We start from the raw sequence: 21,338 nt of genomic DNA, 5'->3' as shown, positions 1-21,338 counted from the left end.
CAGAGAGCCCACAAGATGAAGATGAAGCTGATGATGGAGGTGCGCCAGAGAAAGGAACACCGAAGATTCAGAAAATCCCAATGGGACTTGCAGCCTGCCAATGGTGGGGAGTTCCAGATAAAATTAACTTGTCACTGTGATCGCAGGTAAATCAGTTCCTTTTATGTATAAAGGATTTTTATTTGTATCTGGCATCTTTGCACGTCCCCATCTATTCGCTCAAGGTTAATTTTTTGGTGGGGGATGCTACAAAAGACTTATTAATAGCTATATTAAATCAGCGATAAAGGGGAGACCACTTCATTACCGCTGCCAGTTTAAATGCAGTGGCCTGGGCCACTTTATTTTGTAGGATGAGTTTTCGTGCAGAGTTTCTCAGATTAGGCAGCCGAATGCTTTTCGAGAGGAATACGAGTTTTTCGGATAAGAAGAGGATTTTTTCATATTTTATTATCGATTATAACAAAGAGGTTGACTAGCATTGCCGTTCCATTCGCCCTTCGACTAGCCGTTATGCGTAAGCCATGTACATATGTACATACGTACACTGTAAGTGATGATGGCTCTGAAAAGGGCCAGAAAAAATGGCTTAATTTGGTTACACATCTTTAAATGACATGAAATATGGAAGTGCAGCAAACAAAACAGCAACGAAACGGGCAAAAACAATGGCCAGTAAAATAATAACGGCAAAAAGGGGAAACCGAAAGATAGTCGCATTTATAGCGGTAGAATCATCTAAAAATCTGTGACGCAATAAAATAGAATTAATGGAACCGGAATTATGCGACTGTTGTGGGGCAACATTCACAGGCAGACAGATTTGGAATGGGATCGGGACAGGACAGGGTCCAATGGTAAATATGTGTGTGTCTGTCGCATCTAATATTAATAAATATCTTCAATCTGCTGTCAGAAAGTGCAAAATAGTTATGGTACGATACGCAATTAAAATATGGCTAAAAACCAAATGAGAAAAAACAAGGGTCAGAGGAGAGCGGTGGAACGAAGTGGCGGAGAGTACAAATACCCCTGACAGGTAATAAAAGTAATTTATGCGCGCTAAGGGTTGTAAATGCGACATCAGGAGGTGGTTGCAGATTGGAGTTGGAAATGAACGAAAACACGCAGCGCTCGTTTTAATGCTGATGACGATGACACGACGCCAGCGCAGCAGTAAGGACATTCCCTTCCCCAGGACACATGCTCCGTTTCCATATTTCATACACGCTATCAAAGATCACAAATCAAATTATTAGACCGTGTGATGGCCGCAGCATAGCGCTATTTAGAATTTCAGATTGGGATGGAATGGCTGCTAAGCAGCAACCACCCATAAGATGGAAGTGCACAAAATGACTAAAAAGGCAGTAAATATTGTATGCCATAATTATAAGACTTACAAACAGGCCAAGAAGACTTGAGGAGATCAAAATGATCTTATATTATAGCCTTATTTATCATAGGAATCAGAGTGAGGCACATCAAAATGTCGCATTCTAAATAAAATACTCCATTTGTTTTTAGCATAATATTATATCCGTTACTCATAGAGTAAAAGAGTATGTTGATTCCTTGACAAGTATGTAACAGGTAGAACGCAGACTTTCAGCCATGTCTATCTGTCTGTCCGTATAAACGTAGAGATCTCGGGAACTATAAAACTATAAAACAAACTATACAAACATGTAAGCAGATTCTGGTGATGACTAAGCAGCGTAAGATTCAGAACCATGCCACGCCCATAAGCCGCCCACTTTTGATAGGTTTTGATTTTAATTTAATTTTATTGATTGTCTTGCTAATTTGTATTGATGTACCAAAATCGTTTTGTCCACGCCTACTCTAACGCCCAAAACTGCCTTCTTTCTATTGCATGTACATATGTATGTCACAACGGGCAAGTTTGGACCACTAGATCTTACAGTTTCCATAGAAATATTCGGAAAACAAATGTGAAAAAATTTTGTTTAGAGTTCGGTGCACCAGTTTCTTGACGATATCTAATTAAGGTTTTAAATTGATCAAGATCGGACATGGAGCTGTCCCAGGAAGAGTCGGAAAATTAATTGAAATTATTAGAAAGACGTCGCTGTCTTAAATAATAAAAAGTTCTTATTCGGTATAACCCAATTTTATTTGAAATATATAGCTTCCTTGATTGTTATTGAATTATCCTTAATGGGGCTTTGCCGCAGCTTGGTGGTTTCAGAAAACATAATAATTGATATCAATTATTTGGGGATATATGCAGATTTGTTCAGAAATAAAAAATTATTTTGTTTTATACCCCTTATAATAGTAATTAAAAAATTGGTAGTCGTGGATTAAAACTTAGCTAAAACTAATAAACTGTTATTTTGATGTGTACTCATCATGTACTCATGTGTACAATAACCGGCGAAATTACGGTGGCGATTTGAAGCCAAACGGCCGAGGTACATACATATGTGGATACAAACGGCCAGAGCCATATCTAAAGCCACATCGAAGGACACTCAGGCGTTGTGGAAAAAAAGAAGAGCAGGAGAGAACAGGATATTATTTTTAAGATATCTGTGTCCAATCTACTGATTTATTCGGTCGCACGAATCGGAATTATTTTATTCAAAGCGAACAGCCCTAAATAACTGAGAGCCTGACTTAACTGACTGCCATTTTGGCCGTCCGCCCTTTTTCTGGGTTTTGGCAGTGTCGGCGACGTCCTTTTTGCGTTTAATTTTATACAATTGAGTGATTTATACGTGTCAGAAAGTAAAAAAAGAATTATGACTACCCGCCCGACCGGGGGAATAAGGGTCGTTTTCTCGAACCCCGAAAGAAGTGTTTGCCAAAAACTCGAGTTTGAATGGTGGATGAAATTCACAGCCAAGGCAAACGGAGAAGACTGAGAGGAAAGATTGGGCGACTGACGGCGACAGAAAGAGAGACAGGGATAGAGAGCGAGACGAGTTCGAACATGCTGCGTGGCCATTGCTCTGCCTCTTGGGTCCTTCGATATTCTGGCTGACAGCCTGTCGCTTCTTCCTTCATCGTCATTTTCGTCGTCGTACTCAGACAGTCGTTGTCGGCCATGATGGAATCGTCAAAGTGTGAGTGTGCTTGTGTGTCTGTGTGCTCTCTCCGATGCGGGTTTTCATTAAAAAGTTTTCTGCTTTTCATTTTGACGAAAGCAACAGTAAATGAAATATTCCGCAGCCATTTGCAAAGTGTGGGTATTTCTAGGTTATTGATACATTGAAAGAGTTTTGAATTCTAGAAAATTGGGAAAGTTTTTGTACAAATATTGATCTCGTTAAGGCTGAGAGAGCCTGATTGCAAAAACACTTTAATCGCTGTGCACAGTGTTGACGGTAGTCCACATAGTGACGAAGCCCACCAGGGGAGTGTGCGAAGATGTCCACTATGTATACACTAAGAAATGAAAGTCTGCTGTAGTTGTCCGATTTTTTTTAGTGATGCACCAATCGAATGTTAACGCAGAAGGTCAAGAGGTTACATAGTTTGAACAAATTATATCGGTAAAACAAGGGTAAAAGTGTAAGTATTAACTTTAAAAATAATCATCACGGGCTTTCGACACTTATTTATACAATTAGAAAGTTGAGGAATTACATATTAAAAAATTATAGTTGAACTAAGCTTTTTTTGTTTAAAACGGTTCAAATGACTTTGAGAGTTAACTCAGTCTCCGTAGTCCTTGAGATATCCATAGCCATTTAAAAAAAGCCAGTGAAAATTCGCTTTACGGAGGACTTTCAAATAAATTATTGGAATAAGCAAAGCACAGTGAGGTATTAGACCACAACATAAACTTGGCAAATTATTTGAAATACATGTTTGTAACTAATAGTGGTTACTAATAGTCCTAAGAAAATCTCGCTTAGAGATAACAGCATGTACAAAAATGAACATGTACACATTTAAACATTATTAAAATTATAAAGTATTATAAAAATTATTAAATTGATAGTATCAAAAACGTAATTATTCATCTCTATTGCAAGAACCCACGAAGGAACACTTAATTCCCAAAATCCCAAAAAACTTCATTTAAAACCATGAGTTCGAATGTCTCAGAGCTATTAGTGGCCACGCTGAATAATCAAAATATATGGCTAATAACTAATGATAATTACACACAAACTACAAGAGAACAGATGCCGTTGAACAAAGCTCATACACATGCAGCAAATCATACACTAGTTGTGGGAACGAACGAATCTCGAATTGAAAAAGAAAGAGCCGCTGAGGAAATCTCATGGACTGAAAACCATAAATTTGATAATTGACTTTCCACCAAAGGGAAAAACCGAAGGAACGGAAAAATTTCTATTTCTTGAACAATCGATGAAACACATAAATCTTCAGCGGGGGATTCAGAAAATCCAGTCAGTCACCTTAAAAAGACAACTGCAAAACGGAAATGTACATCATAAAAATATTAAAAACTCTCCTCCATTCTCTTAATATTGTCTTTTTAGACATTCTTGGAAAGATAAAAGTCGCTGCCGGTTGGCCGTCGTTCCAGTGCATTAGAGATCGCGTTTAAAATGGTACCCCGATGGGCTGTCAAGGCCGTAAATCTAGAAAAGGGGCACTCCTTGCTGCCCTCTCGTGTAGCTCTCGTAATTTCATAATTTTCAATTTTCATATTTCTTCCTGGCTCGGCAGCTGCGCGCCTGCGCTAAAGTGTTTGACGGATGCGGCGCATTCGATTTCGTTCTGGCAAATTAGCCGGGCCCCGTGATTTATGTCGTCCTCCTGGCCCTTGGCCGTTTGGTCCTTTTAGCCAGACCCCGTGACTCGAGCGTTGCATCAGCGCTCCTGCGGGGTGTCCTGTGTACAGAGAGCGCAAAGGAAAGCGCAGCATGTGCTCGAAGCCGGGTCAGCTACGTCTTTGTCACCACCAAGGGTCTCATTCGTCTACTTTCACGGCTACTTTCAACTTTCTTATCTTTCAGTCCTCCATCACGAACGCACATATTTTCGAGGTTAACTCAGTACTCATTTGGTGCTCTATTTTCGATTGAGCTCGCTCAGTTCGCCCTCGCGTAAATCATTCAAATTTTGACATTTTTTCTTCTTTTTACTTTGAATGGCGGGACATTGTTTTATGGAGGGATGCGGGATAAGCGAGTGTATGTTAATTTTTGGATACGGAGGCACTTTATTAAGATGAAGCCGTGGCACCGCCATCCTCAACTAATGTGGTCGCCCATAAAACAGAACTCAGCTGGCTCCCGAGGTGGATTTCCACTGTCAAAACTTGATTAGTTGCTTTCGATTCCGTCTGCCTCCCTTGCTCTGTTTTCTCCTTCTTCCTGCTGTCATTCCCTAAAGCGATTTCAATTCCGCCCATCATAAATCTAACTAAAAGGGGTTACATTTCGTAAGATAGTCTCTGGCATGGGCCTTAACTATATATTTATATTCTGTAACTTTCGTGAACACAGCCATGGGACTTCTATGGCAGTTTAACGGCGAGATGAGAATAATATATAATAATATATATATATATATAATAATATTATATAAATAAGACACTATTGAATGCCATTCTGTGGCATAACTCCGCCAGAAAGCAGGCAAGTCATAATAGTTTTAAAAAACTAGGAAAACATTTCGCCGACATAAAAACTTTAAAGGTATAACAATATTTTTTTAGGAACGATTAAGAGTGCGTAATTTTAGAAACAATCTATGCATAGGCGAAAAAATATATATCATTACTCGTAGAGTAAAAGTATGTGACAGGTAGAAACAAGAATTTCCGACCCTATAGAGCATATATGTACATATATTCCTAATCAGGATCACTAGCTAAGTCGATCTGGCCATGTCCGTTTGTCTGTCCGTCTGTATGCACGTCGATATCTCAGGAACTATAAAACCTAAAAAGTTAAGAACATGCATGTTGATTTCGGAAATATAGTGGCAGCACAAAACTGCCACGTCCACATCTTTGAAATTCTTTTGATTTTTTTCATGTTATTGTTTGTCTTGTTCATTTCTATCGGTATGCCAAAACATATTTTCGGCGCATACTCTAACGCCCACAAACCACTGAAAGTCGTTACGCCATCACATTAAGTTTAGGTCGCAAAAGTCTTAAATGTTTTTAGTTTTATTATTTGTTTGTCCAATTTGTAGCGGTATACAAAAAAACATTTTGGGCAAGCCCACTCTAACTCCGAAAAAAGGTCAAAACTGCCACGCCCCCAATTTTGAAAACTTTTGTTAATATTTTGTTAATATAATATTTTCCATTTTTACTTGTTATGCGAAATTCTATCGATATTTCTCGTTTGGAATCCTAATAGCTGAGTAACGGGAATCAGTTAGTAGAGAAAATCTTATTCAAATAAAATTATTATTATTATTATTATTATTATTATTATTATTATTATTGTTATTATTATTATTATTATTATTATTATTATTATTATTATTATTATTATTATTATTATTATTATTATTATTATTATTATTATTATTATTATTATTATTATTATTATTATTATTATTATTATTATTATTATTATTATTATTATTATTATTATTATTATTATTATTATTATTATTCTTATTATTATTATTATTATTATTATTATTCTTATTATTCTTATTATTCTTATTATTATTATTCTTCTTATTATTATTCTTATTATTCTTATTCTTATTATTATTCTTCTTATTATTCTTCTTCTTATTCTTCTTATTCTTATTCTTCTTATTATTATTATTATTGTTATTGTTATTATTATTATTATTATTATTTTATTATTAATGAACAAATATTCCATTAAAAAAAACTTTATTTATTATAAACAAATACTAGGGGTCTTACTATGGTGTCCATCACAATATTACTTGCGGAGTAGAGTTTAAACAAATGTATTAAACTTGAACATTAATTATTTTTATTTTTTATTGTTTTATTGTTAAATTAAGGACAAGAGAAAAGGAATACAGTTACGATGACATAATTTGATGATTTTTAATTGTCATTGTATTTAAACTAATTACCAGAACAAAGTAAGACAATTCTTTCATTAAACTTTCTGAAAGTTTGAAAGCAATTAACTAAATCCTAACTGGTGGACGCCATTGGGAAACGACTTACAGTCACCCTGAAAACGAATAACATCCGTTTTTCTTCTGGTCTATGGGATCGCATTAAAATATAATTGCGACTTTTTAATGCCATTAAGGCATTGCAACGATTAATGACAAATGGTGGTCGGGAGGGGTGGTCTTCCCAGTGGGTGCTTGTGGGTTTTGGGATTGATAGAATGATTTAATGACGCCCATAAATGGACAGACAAGCGAGCGGAGACGTGGGACACACTCGAAGTGCTGGGCAACCCTCATGGCTAATCCAGAAAACTAAAGATGGCCGCAACATTGCTTGCCCAGCTGACATTTAATGTGGAAATAAGGCATCCACCATCCCAGCTAAATATGTACCAGGAGGCTTTTCTTTAATGTTATGAAAGCACCCAAGTTAGAAATTCGATCGGGGTATATGTACAAATATGCCTGTGGATGGCAGTCTGTCACTACGTGGACAAAAACGCCTCTTAACGAGTTAAAAACTTGTGACGAACACACCTGCAACTTACAAAAGTTCTGATATTAACTTTTGTGACAAAAAATTAATTTTATTTAACTAAGAAAATGCAATATCAAAAATGTACAAAAATGTACGTCTACTCTAATGCCCACAAGCCATTCAAAGCAATGAAAGCAGAAATTGAATCCAAAAACGGGGGAACTCGTCATTGTCATCCAGATCCGGCGTGAGTTTTATGTGAAATTGATATCGCTGTTATCGACGATGTCCTTTCAGCCTGTTCTATATTCCTTCGTATCGTACTGTGCAACGCGTACGCGTGTGTTAGTGCGTACACATAAATCTGTCAATTGGCTTTCTTTTTGTCACTGCCTGACTGTCAATTCACACAAAAATTATGATCCTGAAAAGTAGATTATCCTTGATTTATCGCCGCATCATTGGAAAGTTGAAATTGCGTTTCCCACACACACGCACATAAAGTCAAGCGCGAGATACAGGAACGTACATCGTGTATCTCTTGTTGTCTCTCAGAGTTACAGCCTTTGAATTTGGAACCACACACTTTATTTGTTGACAGTTCTCTGCGCCTTCTTCCTTTTCAGAACCTTTCTTCAATATCGGGGTTAATTTATTACCCTTAGATGCATCTCCCGGGTCATTTCTTCTGCTGACTAGATAACAGAACACATCAAAATTATATTCCTGGGTGAAAGTAGGGGTTGATGGAAAATGTGGCTATGAAGCAACACATACACTCGCACAAAAGAATATTCCATCCTTGGCGTCAGTAAAAAAGTTGGATGTGCTTTTGTTTTTACCCATTGAATTATGTACGTGTTAATGCCTTGTTTCTACGGATATCTCCCATTTCTTTTTCGTGTTTTTCTCCATTTGAGGTTCAGTTCGCCCCCAAGACCAGTAAAATAAAATGTTGTTGTGTGTTGTCTCAACTTTATCAGAACAATTGATTTTCATTAAAATCGAATTCGCTTTTTTTCTTTTAGCCTAGCTAGATAATAGTTTTTAAATTTATTTATTTCCAAAACTAGCTCATTTTTGCCAACATAAGTCACTTAGTGCTGTGTTAATCTCACATGGGAATCACAGTTTGTTAATGGCACAGTTTTACATCATCCGTGGTCCAGATGACTCCCTTGAGGAACACCAGAATTCAAATAAACTTGGAAAAGGATTGAATTTTAAAAATTAGATGAAATGCACTGTTTGAGAAGAATTGTTTGTAAAGGCATTTCGAATTATTGCAATGGACTCGGGATATGGTTATCCATAGGATAGAGCAAGAATAAGTAGACTGGAAAAATTGCCAACAATCGCAATAAATTGCTTTGGGCTATCATGGAACTGGGCGAACTCCAGCGAATTACATTTATTTTGTAATTACAAATAAACAAATTTTAATTAGAATAAGATTTTAAATGAATATAGTAGAAACATTTTGGGTATTCAAAATAAAAAAATTTACCAAAGCTGATATTATAATCGTCTCTTATTATCAAAACTAAAGGGCACTCCCCTCAATCTCAGCGTTCTAAAAGCTTCCGGTCTTAAAAAACATTTGCCATTTCAATCATTATCCCATTCCATCCTGCCCGTTTTTTGCATTGTCAAAGGAAAAGGAGAATTATTATACGCATTTGGTAATAAATACTCTGTCAGGCCCGCATCGCTTAGGAATACTCATGGATGCAGTCGCGCTCAGATGCCGGACCCCGGCTCTATAGATGCGCTTGGGCACAGGATGATAGCGCGGCAGCTTCCAATAATGTGAGTCAATAAATCGCCAATCAAGCAATCATACACAATTTATTTCTCTTAATAATTATTGAGGAGTTGGAGGAGGGCTCCAAAGCTCCAAGCCCCCAGGAACCTCCGAGGAACCTCCGAGGACCCTCCCCACCACTCAAGCGCCCCTCCACACACCAAATGCAGGCGTGTGATTATGACGCTGCTGCTCGACGCCCTGCAGCGGATGGATCTGCCGGTCCACCTTTCGAGTGGGAGAGAGTCGGGAGATGAGGCCTCGTCTGAGAAAGAGATGGAGCACTGGCACGCACAGAAACGGAGACAGTCGTGATTCCATTTCTCATCCTTCTTCCCATTTGATTTGTGGTATAAACAGACGCTCGGACGAAGCTGCGTCGAGGAGAGGTGATTCGAGCTGCTCCACCGGTCTAGGGAGTCATTTGATTAGATTGGTGAAGTGCGCTATATACTACACCCTCTACAGAAGGGGACATATTTCTAAGTTAAAACCAAAGTTTACTTAATATAAAATTATTTGAATGAAGTACTAATATTAATGATTAGGGGTGAACCATCTTAATGAACGTAAAGTTCCATATAATGGGAAGAAAATATTATTTTTGGTGTGCGATGAGTCGGGCCTTTTTATTTTGCCTTTGTCCCATTGTCCCTATGGCTTTCTAATCGAGTTTTGGTCCACTGGGCCATATATTTTCAACCCATCTAAGGGTGAAACATCTCGTTCGCAATCCCACTAGCTGAGTAACAGGTATCTAAAAGTCGAGGCTGAAGAGGCGATTAACTTATTAATCTAATCCTGGTTTCTTGAAATCATCTCTGATTTAAAATGTTGTTTCGGAAAAAGTGTTGTCGGGAAAAGTTTTTTTTCTAAATATAATCTAAAATATAATCAAATCCTGGTATCTTGAAATCGTCTCTGATTTAAAATGTTGTTTCTCGGGAAAAGTATTTTTTCAGTCTGCTATCTAGTTTATAGGCATAAGTTCTACCATATGAATATTTTAAGCACTCACTAATCGCTGCAATCTCGCATTTACCAGTGTGTAGTAATAATGAATCAATCAATAAAATAAAATTAATCGTAAAATGCGCGAAAAAATGCAAAACATACTATTGGCTTGGTACTTGATTGGGGGACTTGGAACTTTCGGATGACCGGAAGGCTCTGGCACACATGACACCCAAAATGAGTGTGGACCACTCATTGGGCCTAATTCTAAATAAGGAATTTAATCAATTTACTAAATGCTAATTTATGGAAGATTGCTGCCCAGGTAAAGACTTTGTTTGCTCTGTGCGAGCATGCGATGAAACTAAGGAGAGGGACGGCTTAGATCAACTGGGACAAACATCATTATCGTCATCCTTAGGTCGCTGTCAGTGGCAGCAATAAAATGGGAGCTGTACCGTGGCCAGATACAGATACATACCTTCGAACGAATCGCACTTCGAACGTTTTCCTGCGGGGGAGAGGCACCAGGACCGCGTGAATTACAACGAATCAACGCACCGAACCGAGTGAAGAAGGCTGGTAACCAGAGGAACTTGACGTGGCTGAGCAAATGCTGCCATCGTAGCCACCACTTGCCCCCATGGCCCACACAGTTGGCATGGAGCATTCCGGGCCCTTGGGATATCACCATTGGCAGGCCTCGGATCGCCAGCTGCCTCTATATCATGTGGAGGATGATGGTGATCTCGTCTGGTTTGCTGCATCGAGCAGATACCCTCTCCCAATGTCGGGTGCTGCAATAAGTGCGTGTGGCACGACGAGGAGAGGAGTAGCTCAAGCTGCAAGCCAGAATTAGCGATCCAAGAGAAAAATATATAAACTGTGCTCTTCTAGTTACAAAAATAAATACCCTACCCAGGAATTCGAAATTTCAAATTTGCCCACATTATCCGAATGGCATATTGTCTGTTTGAAAGCCCGTCCCAAAGTCATGCTTCTCCTTTCAGGCATTAAAAGCTGCGTTCAGTTGGTGCAGAGGCTGTCAACGTATCATTGACAGAAAACCGATATCAGAAAGGGAAACGAGCCCAGTTGGACTGTCACCAAAGTTGGTCAACAGCAGACAATGCAGCTGCCGTGATCCAAGGCGCGAAGCGGAATGGTTCCTCGCACTGGAGGACGAAGGTTTTCGATTTCCCGGGAGTGGTGGACTGGAGAGACAGGAGGAGCAGCAGGAGCAGCAGGAGCAGCAGGAGCAGACGCTGCAGCGGCGGAGAGTATCAGAAAGTGCCACCGTGCCATAGAAAAGTGGCACAGTCATCGCCAACCGCAACTGCAACTGCAACTGCAATTGTAAAGGCAACTGCAGTAGAGAGTGCTGCTTGTGCAACAAGTTCCAGTTCCTGCTGTGTTGCAGCTTTAATTGACAGCGACAAACGTCGTGCGACCGCCACGCCACCCACCCGGCCACTAGAGCACCCCGTCTCCCGTCTCCCATCTCCCGTCTGTACATATGTAGATACCCCTGTCCACACTTGACTCGAACAAAGCCAGCGAAACAATGCGACGGACAGGGCCCAGTTTTCCATTCTCCGAATCGTCACCTTGGCTTTCGGCATTATCGGACTGAGGCGGCAGGCTAAAGTGCAAATTCTGGGCCGAGGGATGAGGAGCAGACCACCCCGCTGAGTGGTCGAAATCGGTTTGTGGAATTATGCCGTGATTACGTTCATCATGGTTTCTTCTGTGCTTTCACATCTGCGAAGCTCCTTTAATACCCTTGCAGGGGGTATTTTGATTTCAATCAGAAGCTTGCAAGGCAGTAATGGATATAGGCGACCAAATACAAATATACTCGTATATTATATACTTTGTGTTATATCTTTTATTAACAGCCGAATCGATATGGCGATATCCGTCTGTCCGCAATTTTTTGCAACGCAAGCGGACCGTTTGGCGTAAAAGCTTTTCGCAAGAAACTTTCCCAAAAGTCTTCTTTATATTGCAGGTACACTGGTTGTATAGGTGTCACAGGAATATTCGATTAAAAATGGGACCAGTTTAGCAGTGTTGAGTTTAGCTCGTCCACTAATTTTTTGACCATATATGAATTCTGTTTTAGGTAATGCGAAATGGGATTACTATATCAAATAGTTGCCATAGAAACAGTGGGAGACATTCGTTACTCACCAGTTTTCTAACAGTGCTCTATAGCTACCATAGGAAAATCAATTGAAGTAATAGAAAAGAAGTCATAATTCGAATTCTATAAAATTTACTTATTGTCTTACTTGCTTAAGACAGATTGTAAAAAAAAAAAAAAAAAAAAAAAAAATTCGAATTCAAATAATTGAATTGAGAACTGAGTTCTATCCGTATGGACGCATTTTTCACGATGTAATTTAGGTACGGACCTCGCGCCAGGGCTCTAAACATTTCATATTGTAATGCTCACCCGAAACTCTTAAGCTTGCCTTGTTCTGGTATCCAGACACATTCTGCAGTTCGTTCTTATTTCAGGTCGGCATCAACTCCTCGATTATCGGGAAGCGACAATTTGTTGGTCGCCTGCGCCCCTAATGAAATGCATTACGAAAGACGTATGTATGTGCAGAAGAGAGTGCGTCGGACGTGCAACAGGTTGCCTGGCTTCGATGGCCGCTGGAGCGTTGCATTCGTGAGTGTCCGTGAGTGTCCGTGTGTGCCCGTGTGTGTTGGCCACAACTGGCAGGCCAAGCCGAAAATCCCCTCCTCATGGCGAGAGACCATCACCCTTCTATGGACCTACCGCCTTCTTGGTTGTGCCTTGATTTTATGGCATTCGCTGGTCGAGTTGCGGAAAGCAGCGGTGTGGCCGCAGAAATTCAGCAGGCGCAGGGTGATGCATGTAACTTGTCGTGCATAATAATTTTTAAACATATTCAGCACTGGACGTGCTACATAATTTTGCCACAACATTCGAGACAGAGAACGGCTTGGGGCGAGGAGTCGGCTCGGCAAGTGTAGGGGAGTGGTTGGGCAATATGGCTTATTGTTTATAGGAAAAAATCGAAGGAAATCGACGGAATCTGGCGTTATGCAAATTTTACTGCCGAACAAGCCAAACCCAAATTGTGTTACTAGTAATTAAGTGGGTTTTCCCGGGGCTGTGTAAGATTCCCTACGCAATGCCAGCGCAATCAGTAGGCAATAAGTACTTAGAGGGCCCGACAGTGCCAAATCTGAACCTAAATTGGGGATCTCAAGTGCCCGGAGCTCCGAGCAAGGAACACTTCAATGAAGCCTTATTGTCGCCGTTTTGGATCTTGCAGCTATGCGAGGGAAACGCGTTGGGTTTCGAACACCCATTTGTGCCACATATTGATTGTCATGCCGAATTGGGGAACCGCGCGCATCAGTTTCCTTTGAAGTACAGAGTTAATAAGTTCTCATATTTGTTTTTGAAAACATCGCGGCGGGAAGCAAACACAATTTCGACGATGGCGCTGGTCTCCTCCTAACGATTATCCACCGGATACGTTTTTATCTCCAGCCCGAGATTGTGGTCCGTGACTGCGGCGGTGGCGGTGGCGGCAGAACAATTAAGAAATGAACTATCACCATCGCCGTGAAGGTGGCGGCGGAATGTGGATCGCTTTTGGGGAAGCCAATTAGCCAGCCGCAGTGTTTGCCGATCAAATCTGGGAGGGCTGAAGCCCAAATGGACCACTTTCGCGGCGGTTCTGCAACGCCTGGTCTTTTTAATTAACTGAAAATCGGGTGGGGCGTATGTGTTTACACACGGCAGCTGTTGCCTGAGCTTTATAGCCGCCTTCCGGTTGCAATATTTACACAGAGTTTAAAAAGTCATAAAGCACCTATTATGGCCTATTTTAGCCCGGCATGTGTTTGCCGAGCATTTACCAACCTAGTAAACTATGCAATTCTATCAAAGGCGTTCCGAGATAAACCTTATTAAATTTCAAAAGGCCAGTTGGCCGATCGCGATCCCATGAACAATATTTGATCTAGTTTCTTGTTAGATCAGAATCTAATGGTGGGATTTATCATGCAGCTCAGCATAGATATATAGCTTATACTTTTCGAAGACTGAATTTCCTTTAATTTCCCGGTAACATAAAGAGAGGACGTTATAGTCGCGTTTCCCGACTATCTGATACTCGTTACTTTCTAGCTTCTATAGTTTCCGAAATCTCGACGTTTATACCAACGGACAGATTTTCCTTCCTTCTACATGTTACATACTTTTCAATGAATCTAGTATAAGCTTTCACTTGTGGAGTAATGGATATACAAATACATAAAGATCACTTCCAATAGTCATTAAATGCTTTTTAATTCTCCTTTTCAAAACATTTCCATTAATTGATATTTACAAAATTACGAGGGCAATAACTATTAAGTGCATTCTTAAAGCTAAATTGCTTTAAATCGCAATTAAATGAAATAATAATATCATATATATTTTAAGGATCTGGGACGAAGATTTATATTTCCAATACAAAAATTTTTTGAAAATCTACCATATTAACTAAGTTGCAATTAAAAAACGATTAGACAATTTCGTTACCGCAATTGTAATCGCAATTGTTATACGAATCCATTAAGTTTCTCTCATCAACTGAAAGGCAATCAGGGTTGCATTTGCTCTTTTTTTTAATTGCACCTGCCAGACAATCGAATTTTTCCCGACTCACGTCTGGTTCCCCTCCAATCTCCACTCGTTCCCTCTAGTCTAGGAATTGATCAGGTGTACAGTCGTCGTCGCAAATCATGACATGAGTTCAATTTGTGACAATTATTGTTGCAACATTTCAAATCGAAGCATTTTGCATTCGGCCTCAGGCGGTCTCTGGACAGTTGTGTGATTTTTATCGTTTTTCATTCGATTTGAGTTCAGCTTTTCCGACTTATATTTTTCATTATTTTTCCCCACTTGATATACGCTTTTATGCAGCTTTTGTGGCTATTTCTTGGCCGCTGCTGATGTTGAATTGGCCGTTCTATTTAAACATGCCACATTTTTTATTGCAAATTACTTGTGCTTTTTTCAAACTCATTTGTAGACGTTATATACTAGCTTATTAAAATTGGACATTGACGTCGACGTCAAGGAGAATTGGATGCAAATGCAACTTATTTTTTTCATTTTCTATGATGTCCCAATCAAGGCAAACATTTTCGGACAACGGCCTAGTTTTGCACATACTATTTTGTGCAACTTTGGTTAGAATTGCATACGTAAAAGAAAAAATTTACCTCGATCTTATATTTTTTAAAGATTATTAGACCATCATACAATGTTTTTGAAACCACTTGTATTGACCTGTTCAAATAGAATTTTTCGTCTTTCACATACTTTACGTGGACACGATTTGTGTCGCACCTGTTGGCCAATTTGAAATAAGGTTATGAACCCAACTGAAGTTTCCCAACCGGCCAGAACAGCAACAACACCAGCGGCGGTGACCGAAACGCATTTGGCCACCTCCCAGCCGGTTTTCCATCGCTCGCCTCCTTTTGCGGAGACCAAAGAACTTGTTGGCCAGACCGAATGGTTGCCATGTGGCTCGGATGGGATCGGATCGGATCGGATCGCATCGGATCGGATAGGATATACTGGGATCGGTGGCTTGGCGGCTATATGCAGCTATAGCTTAGTCGGCCAACACCGCTGGAGATTGATGTTCAGTGCCTCTGACATTTGTTTCGCGCGCCATCTCGTCTGGCGTCCCGCTCGCTCTCGCACGATTGTGAGCAAACTGGTTTTCCCTCCCGTGTGATTCAAATGGTTTTTTCTTTCCTCGTGCAGCGCAAAGCGTTTGAGTGGATTTACTGGATTTTCCACTAAAATGAAAGATTGCACTGAGTGATCATGTAAACAAATTCATTGGGCTGTGGAAATATTTAAATTATTTAACTTACTTTCCATACCAATTTCGTACCAAGATCATGCATATGGCACATGCAGAAAAACTATTTTCATCGTCGGCAGCTGAAAATTCTAAATGCAATTGCAATACAACTTATAAATCTCAATTCGGAGTTCTGAAAAGAATACTTTTTTATCAAATTAAAGCCGAAATGATCAGAAACAAAAAGATCATTCATATATTATCTATTATAGACAGGTAGTTATATAGACTAACTTGCCTTGACTTCTTAGGGGAGCATGGGGTTTTGGAATAAGATTCAAAATTATCAGTTATAGTACGAAGTAACATATAAATACCCAGTAATCTGTGGTTCGTCCAGCAAATGCTTACTTACTTACTCATTCAATGAACGCCTTCTCCAGTGAGAGTTTTCGAGGCAGGGTTTCTGTTTTGGCAACGTGTGTGCTCTATATGTGCGGACAAAACGTCAACTGCCAATTGGCGACGCCAACGCGAGCAGCTGCCTCGTTTCCTTTTGGCCATTTCGCGCATTCAGCCGAAATGCAACAGGTTAATTCCCGCTCCTTATGCCAAAATAAGCAAAATTCGGCCTAAAAGGCAAGCAGCGAAGTATGTTATTTTCCCAGTAGTTCGATTTGGAGTGGTTTGAAAACATGCAACTTCGCGCAAGGCGAAGCATTGAAATGTCGGCACAGACAATGCGGCTACGTATTCGATTGCCGGGCATCCAAATTTGCGAGGCGTTTGGGCCAACTTCTTCGGCCAAGTTCCGTGCTTGCGTGGAGCGTGGAGTGTGGAAAGGTGCGGTGGCTAACAGGCGAAGATTGCTGCCAATGCACGTGAAGGTGTCATTTGTTGAATATGCATTTTCCGGCTGGGAAACAAATCGCTGCGATCTTAAAGGCGGGTGCAGCATGCAACTTCGGGGGAACCACCGTGTGAGTGCCTGTGCTGTGGTACTGTGGTAGGAAAGGCTTAGGAAATGCTACAAAATTATTATTTACCAACTGGAATACTGTCTATGTTACTTTTATAAAGGTGCAATGAAAACTCCGTGAAAAGAATCTGAAACTTAAAGCATTGTCATGGTAAGAGGATTTGAGTAAATTTCCTAAAAATTATACGTTGACTTACCCTACGTCTGCTAATTTCACACAATCCTCTTTCACTTTTCAGGGAATTGTTTTGATTTGTACAGCAGTTGTAGGCTTTTCTCCATGCTGTCAGTTGTTCTCACTTTTGTTGCCAACTCTGCTGTCAGCTGGGTACTATGCTATTTTTCGCTGGTCCTATTTTACATGCTATGCCGCGTTTTGCACAATTCTGACACATTTTAACAATTTATGAAGCGCTTTGATAGCGCTCGCCATTCAGCGGAACATAGCTTTGACAACTAAATTCAAAGCAATTCATACGTCATACTTATAGTGGTGGTTTCTCCCCAGAGACGGTACAATTACTCTACCCGATATTTTTAAGCTGAGCACCCGATTACCTGAGTCCTGGGTATAATAATATAACTTTTTAGTTTTTTACCATTCTCGATTAGGATAACATTGTGGCTAAGTAAAATCTATACTACCACTCCAACTAATTCGATTAATTTAGCTAAAGTTAATTTAAAGCTCGCTAGAAAAGCCTTTACGAAACAACAGTCAAGCGGTTAAAATATTTGAACAACAAGAACAGAAAGAACAATAATTCAGCAGAATGCTTTCCGAAAACAAGATATGTGCTTTCAACTAGGAAGGTAGCTTTGGAAGGCTTCCAGCAGACCTCATCACTGGTGAAACCTGGTTTTCCACCTCTCCGGAAAACTGCGTGTGTCAAAGTGCGTGTGCTGCGTCGGCGACATTTGTATAGGCTTGTATTTAACGGTATCCTCTTCCACTTCGGTTTCCCTGGCAGTTGTCAGTTGCGCGTTGATAATTTCATTTTGTCCCACTGGCCCATGTGCATTCAGTAGAGGTGCTTGGTGCACTTTTCCATAACTCATGCCGCAATAATGCGATTGTATTAAATATTATTTGTTTCCCAAGACTTAGAGACAGGCAATGGAGCCAGCTTAAAACTTAATCAGTTCCCTACAGAGTATTGTTTTCTGACTAGAAAGGACCTTGTCCAATTATCCTGACTCTCTGCCGCTCTCAAAGCGATCAATACAAACTTTTCAACAATCAAGAAGATGGATATATTCTCTAAGTAGTTTCATGTACCTCTACACAACCAGTTGATTATTTCAAAATCTGAATAGAAGGTCCCTAGTAAGACATCCTGTTTATGCCCATTTCCCAAAAGTGTTCGAATGCCAAATGTATGTATTTCCTGCGAATTGGTTTGATATCGGGCTCGGCTTTCAGGTCCCGCCTGAGTCAACGACATTCCGGATCAAAGCTTTTCGGGGCTCAGTCTTAAATAACTCTGGGCTGAGCATCAGCATCAGCATCAGCATCAGGGAGTAAATGAAATGCATAACAGCAGCAAACATTCTCAGCCTTCGACATTTTTGAAGTTGTATACGTAAATGTACGTTTTCGTATTTGTCTTTGCGTTAATTTATAGTCACTGATTGGGGCGTTATTCTTATTGATCCAGGCCATAAATTAGGAGAACCCTGACATGCCACATACATTACCGACATTTCAGCGTTTGATTTGTTATTTATCATACGAGCGTCGCGTCGCGTCGGGGCGAGCGAGATGGCTGCAGCGGCGACCGAGTGGGAGCGAGAGAGAGGGGCGCGAGACCCAATGGCGATGGACGAATCTCGTAGCATCTGATCCGATCCGATCTCAGCTCCATCTCTGGGCTTACCTGTAAAACTAGTTTCGATCTTTTCCAGCATTTCGTTCTTCGCCTTAGCGCTCGGCTCTTATTTTGCCTTTTTCTTCGTTTTTAATGATGAAATATACATTTTGAGTTTAATATATCAAACCGAATGGCGGGCAAGCGAATGTTAATTCGATTCGTATTTTTGCGCGAGTATCTTTTGAGCGCTCGTTTTCTGCGTTCTTTTTTCTTAATTTTGATTTATTTCATTTTAAAATTAAAAATCGATTGAGTAACGAACAATCTGTCGCTCTGTTCGCTGTTCAGCGAATTTTAATTTTCGTCCAAATATGGATTTCGGTTCCGATTTGGATTCGCTTTCGGATTCGCGATCCGACTTCGATTTGTGTTTTTAGGTAGTCAGTAGATCGTTTAATATGCAAAGACTTTCTGATAAGGCGATCCAAACGTGTTTGTCGTTCTACTCGACTCTGTATCGCAGTCTCCTCTGCGGTTGCGTGTGCGTGGATTTTTGAGTGATTAATTCAAATTATGCCCAGAAAGCGAACTAATGAGTCTAATACGACGAGGTCCATTAATTAACTACCAAGACGACGTTGACATTAAGGCATCATCAGCCAAGTCGACCTCTATAATTAAGGCTGAACCCGGGAGAGAGCCCAAGAGCAGCGAAATGTGGAGAAGAACAACTGGATAAAACTGTATCAATGAATCGGAATACGACTATGGTATACCCAGTAGTAAATCGTTTAAGAACTGCCTAGGTAGCAAACGTTTTCCAGCCTTTTTTTAAGTTAGAGCAAGTGAAGAAATCAAGGATGATTTCGCTGATGTTTTATATTCTCAAACCCTCCGACTGTTAGTTAGTTCAGTACTCACTGACCACTTAATGCACACATGTATATCCCCTTGTCAGTAGAGAGTATGGAAAGAAAACAAAAGGCGGGAATGGAAGCTCCAGCATCGCCATCGCGGACGGAGATGAAGTCACAGAGCCACCAAATGAGCGTTGATGAGTTCCATTTAAATAAAATCTTGATCGGCAGGCAGACCAAGTCGCGGCATCCGTATTGAGGCACATAGAGACCATGCTGAGGGGCAGACGGAGCAAAATTAATATCGTAAAAAATACATCCGATAATTTATGAAACATAAATAACTAAAACCAAAATACAAATCATTTGTCCGATGACAGTTGCTGCGTCTGTTTTTCAATAGCTTTTTCGAATTGATTCCGTTGCTTGATGGCGTTCATCGTCGATTATCGTTTCTCGGTGGTTTTTTATTATCTTTCATTCCCTTGGTCGAGTCCAGCTGACATTTGCTTATTATTATTGGTCAGCCCGGACCGGGACCGTTTCATCTTGGTAGTAAACCGACGGATGGAACGTTGAATTTATGTAAATCGCGCCCTTTGAATCTGTAGTAGGAAGTCGATCTGGGAGAGTCAGGTTTCGTCTTGAGCCGCGCACCCCGACGAATTGTGTATTTATTGTGGCTGTCCGGAGGATTTTTGTTTTATGTCTGCGGGTCCCATCTGGAGAGCATTTTTGTTAATTTAGTTTCCCAACGTTATTTTCTCTACCAAATATACAGAAAGTACTGTCCTATTTCAGTAAAATTGACATAACACGATCACTTCGTGTTACAGACAAAAACTGGTCACCGTTACTCGTAGAGTAAAAGGATATACTAGATTCCTTAAAAAGGAGGTAACACGTAAACTTGGATGCATTTCCGACCCTATAAAGCATATATACATTCATGATAAGGATCACAAGCCGATTCGATCTGGCCATGTTTAGATGAAGCATGCAGATTCCAGATACATTAATATGTAGTTGCAGCGCAAGTGCGTTTCCTTTTACCTTTTAACGCCCACAAGCCGCCCAAAACTGCCACGCCCACACTCTTAATTTATTTCCAATTTTTTTTTGTCTTGCGAATTTTTATAGATATACCAAAAAAATTTTTAGTTTCTCGTTCGCAATTGGACTGAGCAACGGGTATCTGATAATCGAGGAACTCGACTGCAGCGACTATGCACCCTTCCCCCTTAAAATATTATAGCCCCATATTTCTTAAAAGAAGCTTCTAGAATTATATAAAAAAGCCTTTGCAGCAAATCATTTTGATACCCATTATTATCGCTTTCCCATTTATTCCCTGTACCCTCCCACCTCACACATTCACATTCACATTTCCCTCGCAGTCGGTTTCGATGCTGTGTTAATTTGACCAAATTTTCGAGATCATCAGTCTAACAACAACGGAGGCGAACGACTTATTATTGGAGACCCTGGCTTGGAGTGCACATTCCACAACCGAGCTTCCT

The 21,338-nt window shown here is 40.1% G+C and overlaps 1 protein-coding gene across 1 annotated transcript; it reads left to right on the top strand.

Moving 5' to 3' along the window:
* Positions 1 to 15: 15 nt before the first annotated feature.
* On the top strand, positions 16 to 9,674 carry LOC113564805. The gene is made up of 4 exons (XM_026983659.1): positions 16 to 146; positions 2,874 to 3,092; positions 9,257 to 9,364; positions 9,428 to 9,674. Exons 1-4 carry the CDS (start codon positions 16 to 18, stop codon positions 9,672 to 9,674), a joined length of 705 nt encoding a protein of 234 aa, XP_026839460.1.
* Positions 9,675 to 21,338: the final 11,664 nt, after the last annotated feature.

The sequence above is a fragment of the Drosophila erecta genome, unplaced genomic scaffold, assembly GCF_003286155.1.
Source record: "Drosophila erecta strain 14021-0224.00,06,07 unplaced genomic scaffold, DereRS2 tig00000975-arrow-arrow-pilon, whole genome shotgun sequence".
Taxonomy (NCBI): domain Eukaryota; kingdom Metazoa; phylum Arthropoda; class Insecta; order Diptera; family Drosophilidae; genus Drosophila; species Drosophila erecta.
This window is presented reverse-complemented; position numbering and strand designations above follow the sequence as displayed.

Coding starts and splice junctions, on each gene's coding strand:
- LOC113564805 (XM_026983659.1), top strand. CDS start 16: ATGAAGATGAAGCTGATGATGGAGGTGCGCCAGAGAAAGGAACACCGA. Junction 147..2,873: donor ACTTGTCACTGTGATCGCAG/GTAAATCAGTTC, acceptor TTCACAGCCAAG/GCAAACGGAGAAGACTGAGA. Junction 9,365..9,427: donor GCGCGGCAGCTTCCAATAAT/GTGAGTCAATAA, acceptor ATAATTATTGAG/GAGTTGGAGGAGGGCTCCAA.